Genomic DNA, 7,489 nt, shown 5'->3' with positions numbered 1-7,489 from the left:
TACAGTTACACAAATTGATTTTATTTATGATAAGATTAAAAAGTCACAGTAAGTGCCCATCCCGTAGTGATGAATCACAAAATTCTACTCCCGAAGCCAATACTACACTATATGTTAACTATCTGGAATTCAAATAAAAATTTGAAACAAACAATGAAAAAAGAAGTGACAGCAAATGAAATGAAGTACAATTAGCTAAACTAACCCCTTCATAGTCTTAATTATCCAGTTGAGATGCTTCTGCGAGAGAAGAGTATAGATGCCAGGTCCTCGAGGGTCTCCGCATTTTCCTGGAAGGCCAAAGGCAGTAATACCTCTAAACGTACCCTCACATATCAAAGGGCTTCCAGAATCTCCCTGCAGAACAAGAGAGGGAATGGGGATCAGCATGGAACATGATCACTAGTGGGATGGGAAAAATTCTGTTGAATGCGGAACATTCAATGTGGAGTTAAAACCAATCTTGACTTAAATGAAAATTAGTGCTTAAAAGTCCCAAATGTTTGGAAATGTTTTAATATTTTTAAATTGGCTCACTCAATTTATTTGTAAACCAGTGAACATGAAATAAAACTTGTATTGTTGCTCATGTTACCCACTAATTTTGAGACTGATTCTGCTTTAGAAGGGAAACCCTCCTGTTTGTCGTTTTCTTAAAATGCTTAATAACTCAAGGGGTAAAATAGTGCAATGCAGATGGGATGTTGAGGCAAAGAGGAAGCACCACGTCTTCTAGGTTCTCTAGCATGTAACTGTTTTCCTAAAGAAACAAAACCAAAGCAACTTTCCCCTTCATCTATCAAATAGACAGAAATTGCTTCCCCAAGTCTCTTTGGAGCATCTGACACTGGACGGGAGCTTCCAGAAACCAGTGATCTCACTTCAGGGCTAGCTGACTCCGCCAACAGAGAGGCTTCAGTTAGCTGGAGGTCACTGCTTCACCCCTGCCTGTGCCACCACTCTGTGAGCCTGGATTTTCTCAAAGAACTCTAGAATCAGCGTATTTAAATGTATTTGAGGTCTAGAGTCTGAAGTGGTCATTTCACTGCTCTGGCTTTAGGGAATATCGGTGGTGCTAGACAGAGGGCCACTGAGGCATGTGCATAAAACTCTGCAAACGCTGGACTCTGAGTGCCCAACTCCTTCCCAGCCACATGAAGGCATCAGTGGTCCCTCTTTTTCAGGCAAAAATTGGCCTTATGAGTATATAAACTGAGGAAGTATGTGGGAGCCTGGGACCCCTTCTGGACAGGTATATTTCACAGAGGGTCTGAAATTTTCACAGGGAGTCCTTCAGGTTTAATTCACCCACGGCCAATTCTAAGGGGTCTTGGGCACTAAAAGGATGGCAGAAGAACTGCTAAGCTTCGGCCCTGGAGGGTGGCTGTGGAGAGGAGGACAGGCACACTGGGGACGCTGCTGTGGCCTTAGGATGTTGCATGTGGTTCCAAGGGCGCGAAGGTTCTGGGTTCCTGGATTGCCAGGATGGTGGATGAGGGGAGGGGAGGAGGGAGGGCAAAGGAGAGAAAGTGGAAAGGTGCAGAGGACCAATGTCATCTCTTCCTGGGATGTGCCTAGCCTTGGTTCTGAAATCCAGCCATTCAGATTCTGCAGATGTTTAGACAAGCTTCTGGGAAGAACAGAGACCCCTGGATCTCTCAGTCTCTGATTCAAACTCCCAGACCACCTACACTGCAACTCCTTCTCTTCAGGGGAGGCTCTACAGGGTCTTTGGGAAAAGTGAGAAATGATAAACTCAGAGCTTAAAACTTTCTAAGGAGTCTCTGCTACTTGTATCTTTAAGCAGGGCCATGTCCCACTGCCTCTCAGGGGACTCTGGGATGGAGGCTTGCATAGTCTCTGTATGGGTCACATTTGGAAGCTGCTTCCTGGGGACTGAGCTTGGCTCTAGGAAGCTGCAGAGTCTAGCCAGAGATCCTTAGGCTTGGAAAGGACAGGCATTTCAGACTTGCTCGGTCGAATGGCAGTGAATTTTGCGGGGAGTACTGAGGTGGGGGAAAGGGCATTGAAGACCCTAGAGGAGCCCTGACTTCAGCTCTCCTGGATGTTACATATTTTCAAATTGAGATCTGTATGTGTTTGTACGAAAAATGAGAACAGGTTTCTGATGAACGACTTACGTGAGCTGAGAACATGAATTTATTTGGGATTTTATCAAACTTCTGTAAAAAAAAAGGCACCAGGACCCTGCAGAAGCCAAGGCCATGACAAGACAAAGCCTGATGTTACATATTCTCTATCTGCATGACTTCAACAGCTAAAACGTGGGATCTTATTTTACTTACATTGCACGAGTCCTTTCCACCTTTAAGGCTGCCGGCACAGATCATATTCAGTCCAATCACAGGATTATAATTATAGTGCTTTTCATCATTGCAGATTCTTCGGTTTATGACAGTGATATTGACTTCTCTCAGGGTATCAGACTGAGGTGAGTTATTGTGAATGCTCCCCCAGCCTGCAACTTGACACATGGTTTCCGGTTTGACATCATCCCCCTTCTTAGGGAGAGGGAGGATACTCACTTTTTTATTAATTTTTGCTTTTTTGTTCAGCTGTTAGAAGACAAGCATGAAGACTTAACAAAATAAGATCATTTAAATGGTCCTATTTTTACTTAAATTCTAGCCCAACCTTCAAGGACCCCATTATGTAGCTATTGTCTATGGCCACAGAGCACCGAGGAAAAAATTTCCATGTAGGCGGCCAGATCGGAGGAGGTTCTGTGACTCTGAAGTCAATCAAAGGTACATACCTGTAAAAGTTTCAGATCCCCCTCATGCGTGTCCTGGTCAAAGCACGGATAAGGAAACTCTTTCTTAACATACATTATCTGTTTTTCTGACTCTCTCTTGGTCATTGAGTGAGCTCCAAGAATGACCTGGGACTTTCTGTTCCTGAAAGCAGACACAACACTATTAACTGGGTTTCCTCTTTATATCAGGAGCTCAGCATATTATATGATCAGCTTTACTGTCTCATTTGTAAAACTACTTTCTGTGGCAATACTTGTTTGTGGCTCAGGAAGGAAAAAAGTGTAAAGAATAAAAAATTGTTTATGAATCTGTCATCATCACCACCAGCTTCTTTGTAACACGCTAAACTAGGTTCACTGAAAAACATATAACGAGAATTCCATGGCAGCTAAGCCAAGTCTTGGGGTCTTAGGGGTTGGGTCTTTAGTGCCCCCTTACCTTCCCTGAGCTGTGATAGAGAATCAGGTTGCAGAATACTGGAAAACAAAGGTCTCAGGGGTCTAGAGATGGAAGCAAAAGGCATTCAGTAGTTGTAGAAGAATGCACTGAAGGGGTCTTTGTAAGAGAACAACAAACTTAAAAGGGAAAGCTTTCAGAAATATGATTGCCCATCGAAGGACCTTATTTGCATGGCACTGAGTGTGTGTATATTGGGGGGATGGTGATCGGAAGCAGAGGCCCAGGATTCTTTTTTTGACTCCCTGCAAAAGGTTCATTTTGGTTAATAAAATCAAAATACTCAGGAGGCGTCTTGCTGGTTCAGTTAAGTAGAGCCTGTGCCTCTTGATCTCAGGGGTGTAAATTCAAGCCCCACGTGGGGCGTGGGTCCTACTTAAAAAAATACTCTCCGGTGTATTAATAATTAAGGTTATCATCATTCACAACGTAGTGTGAATGAAACCAACCAGATCGTCACACTGTCATTTTTTCTGTTACATCAGCTGATGTGAGTTTCACTTGAGAAACTAGACCGTGGTTTCAGTGGAGCACACCTTGATGATGAAATGTTCTACACATCTGCCTTGTCCAAAATGGTAACCACTAGCCAACTGTGGCCACCGAGGACCTGAAACATGGCTAGTGCCACCAAAGAACTCAATCTGTAATTTTATTTAACTTTAATTTAAATTCATAGAGCCACGTGTAAATTCATAAAACCAGTATGACAGTGGCTACCCTATTGGACAGTCCAGGTTGAGAGGCTTGATTATGAGAAAGGAGGAAAGACCAGGCCTGGAAGAGCTTTGAAGTTAGTAGTCAGCAGGAGTTAAGAGATGGCTGAGGTGTGAGAGACGTTCAGGAAAGGAAAAAGGAAGGTATTAGAAACAAGCTTTCTCTACTTGACTGTTGTGCTCGGGCTCCCGAGGCGACAGAGTTTTACCCTTCCAGACTGTGGTTAATTCTCTCTAATCATGAAGTCAAGACCAGAAGCAAAGCCTTGGGGCATCCAGAGCCGGTAGCTCTTGAGGAGTCCAACACAAAGCGTGAGGGTGCTCACTGTGGATTCCCCAGTGGTCTGATACTTTGGAGCTGAGTCTGGGCTTAACTCTCTGCTGGGGTAAAGCAATTTCCCAGAGACTTAAGTGATGTGAAGATATACACATGAGCTTCCTGTGGTTTTGGTGAAGATTTATTCTCTTTATTAATATTCCCCCAAATGAGAATATCTGCACAAACATTTTTTAGAACCCAAGCACTTACAGGGCACAATGAGCTGCAGTCAATACCCAGTCTTTTGCGATCAGAGCCCCAGCACAGATTTTTTCTCCTTTAAGTAGCACCATATAGGGTCTTGAATGAGGACTCACTTGATTTCCTCCAATAATTTCTACACAGAAATCTGTTAAAAAGAAAAAGGCAAATCCTATCAGTGCCCACCCCAGAGAGTTCTCCCTAAAGCCATGTTCCTAAGACCAGACAGACTTTTCCTGCTTGGAGAGGAAACATAGGTGACAGCATCCAGCCCCCCCAACCTCCCCCAACTACTGATATAGTACCTTTTAGCTGTGCCCCCACCTATGGGTTCTTTGGTCATTGTGAGACTTCTGTTTAATTGAAATTTGTACTCTCCTCATTCCTAAGTTGACAGAATAGTATCTATTGCACCTGAGGCTCCCGTCAACCTGCAGACTGAAACACACGGTTGAACAGAAGGCCTTTTCCAAAGAGGTAGGAGAAGAGAGGAGAGAAGATGTTGTAAGGAGACCGACCAATTAAATTTCCTTGATGACAGAGCAGGAGTTTCATTATTACGGAACAATAGATCTGTACTACACAAGAAACACCATCCATGCTGGTTTACCCATCTTGTGCCTTTGTGATATATTTTCAGTCCACCACCTGCACCAGATGTTCTTGGACTCTCCTAAAATACTTCTCCTGACCGCTGGCTGAGACTCCATGGCTTCTCAAATAGGGCAGAGTGACAGTTACTCCATTCATAAAACTAACTCACTGCCAAATTCACAAAAAGATGCAAATGGTAAGAGTGACAGAAGGGGAAGAGAGTGGTCCTAAGGGCTCTCATTTCCAGAAGTGTGTTGGGAATGGGAAAGGATAGGGAAGTTAAAGGATAAGGAATTTAGAGAAATCCAGAGAACTTCACCCACATCTCAAATTTTCCTTGGGTGAGTCATGTATGGAAAGATCCCATCTGAACTGCAGAAATCATACACTCGACAGAATAACTTCATTTTGCAGAATCACCTGTTTGGTGAGCACATACACAAGCTTCAAAAAAAAAAAAAAAGTCAACATCTGCAACCAACCACTCCTAAAAGGGTCAGGGGTAGAGTTTAGAGCGGGTGAGGAGCTTTTGGAACCTAGCAATTCTTGATCCCTACCCAGAATCAATATAAATGAGAATCTCTGGAGCTGGGGCTGGATGCAAGTATTGTTTAAAAAGCCCTCCAGAATATTCTAAAGTATAGGAGAGTTGAGACCGTCGGTCCAGAGCATCAAGTCTTGCTTTGCTATATCTGTTCCCTTATGGGCCCACATTGCTCTCTCTGACCACAGGAAACAGAGAAGAGCAGAGCAAACTGCTTCTGTTGTTTCCTTTGAAGGAAAGATATAACTGGATTTTTTATCTGCTCTGTTTTCGATGTTATGGAGGATTTAACATGCCTGAACACAGTCATACTATGCCAGGCTTATGCTCTGCCAACACTTTTTACCCAAATATGCGGGAACCTCATTATTTTAAAAAAATTTCTTCTCATTTTTAGGTGCAAGATAAACCATAGAACAACTTCCTTGGGTGAGACAGGTTTTTCCATCAGCCCCTGCCCCCCGCTCCCATGTCCCAAAGCTGACGGACCCTGGGCTAACGCCATGGCTGGTGCGTACTTGTCAGCAAACTTGAGGAAGCCCTAGAGCAGTCCTCACGTTCTTGAAGGTTTTCAAGGAAAATCTAAGGCCGCTCAGGGGGTATAACCTGTCTTGTGATAATGCCATGAGCTTCAGAGCATTTGAAACTGATGCCCATGCAGCTCGTACAAAACCAGGCATGTCGGTTATTACTTGGAATGCCAAAGAATTAGCTCAATACAAAATACCATAGCACTTCCAAAGAGTCAATGTGGGGACATTCCCAACGACACACTAGCCTAGAGAAATGATATAAATTCAGATCATTCCTGATTTGTTTTGGGTAATGAAATCAGGTTTTTTTGTTTTTGTTTTTACTTTTGTTTAAAACCATCTATGTACTTTCTGCAGCAAGAAAGGCTGAACACCACTATTTCTTTCCTGAAAGGTACTATCTATTTTCCTAAGGCAAGCATTTTTGTTTATTTGCTTGCATTAACATTGTCTTTCTGTCAATTTTCAAGTTATAAATTGGCAGCAATAAGCACTGGCAGTTCTATCATTTTTTTGTGAGGAAATTTTAAAGAGGAAAGAAGGATGTTTTTCCTTCTCAAATAAAGACATAGACTCCAAGGGAGAATATTAAAGCATGGGGGACACATATCTCTTCTTGTACTGAGCTAATCTGGTCAAAAGTTTGCTGACAGTCTGCTCCATTTGCTTAATAGTTATGCTGGAAATGATGAGAAGCAGTCTTACCTCCAGGAATCTGCAGGAGAAAAATGGCAATTGAGAGAGAGGTTGCCAGACACATACAGGAGTTCCTCATTGTGGCTACTGTCCCCACATCAATCAGCACGAAAATCTGTGTTAGTTCTCGGCTGACTCCATCTATATATTGAGGGTACAAAGGATGTGGTTTTCTCTCCTTCCAATTTCAAACTTGAGCATTTAGAAATGAGACACAAGTGAGAACAGGGAACAATTGCTCATTACCAAGTGGGCTTGCTTTCCTTGGCTAAGACTGCTGAACGAGGGGAGGGCGACTCTATAGTGTGGGTGGGGGCGAGAGGACCCTGCTGCCCTCAGAATGTAGTACACAAGGAGAGACTCTAAAACGCCTCGGCAGAAATTTGGAGGCTTCTAGTTTTCATCAGCAGCAATACTACCTTCTGCATCCACTAATGGAATTTATGAAGACTTAAATTAGAGCTTTGAAAAATATTGGTCAGCAACCAAATTTTTTTCTAGTTATCTCCTTGGGTTAATGTAAGGACTAATAGTTCAAGGGCAAGTGGAAATGCAGGAGGGAGTCTTATTTATTAGTAAGCTCCTGCCTAGATTCTCCTTCCCCATTTTGTGGACGATAGTTTATTGTGCTCCTATCTGAAGTCTCTGGCAGG

The 7,489-nt window shown here is 43.1% G+C and overlaps 1 protein-coding gene across 1 annotated transcript; it reads right to left on the bottom strand.

Moving 5' to 3' along the window:
- GZMA (granzyme A) lies at nucleotides 1-6,969 on the bottom strand. The gene is made up of 5 exons (XM_045886732.3): nucleotides 6,846-6,969; nucleotides 4,479-4,617; nucleotides 2,777-2,918; nucleotides 2,307-2,576; nucleotides 1-357 (listed from the first exon to the last, which is right to left on the bottom strand). Exons 1-5 carry the CDS (start codon nucleotides 6,913-6,915, stop codon nucleotides 196-198), a joined length of 783 nt encoding a protein of 260 aa, XP_045742688.1. The 5' UTR covers nucleotides 6,916-6,969; the 3' UTR covers nucleotides 1-195.
- Between the last annotated feature and the right edge of the window lie 520 nt (nucleotides 6,970-7,489).

Source organism: Mirounga angustirostris, unplaced genomic scaffold, assembly GCF_029215605.1.
Source record: "Mirounga angustirostris isolate CCGP_5_RB_7025 unplaced genomic scaffold, mMirAng1.0.hap1 SCAF_7, whole genome shotgun sequence".
In the NCBI taxonomy this organism is placed as follows: Eukaryota; Metazoa; Chordata; class Mammalia; order Carnivora; family Phocidae; genus Mirounga; species Mirounga angustirostris.
The sequence above is the reverse complement of the archived record's forward strand: the minus strand, read 5'-3'. Positions and strand labels throughout refer to the sequence as shown.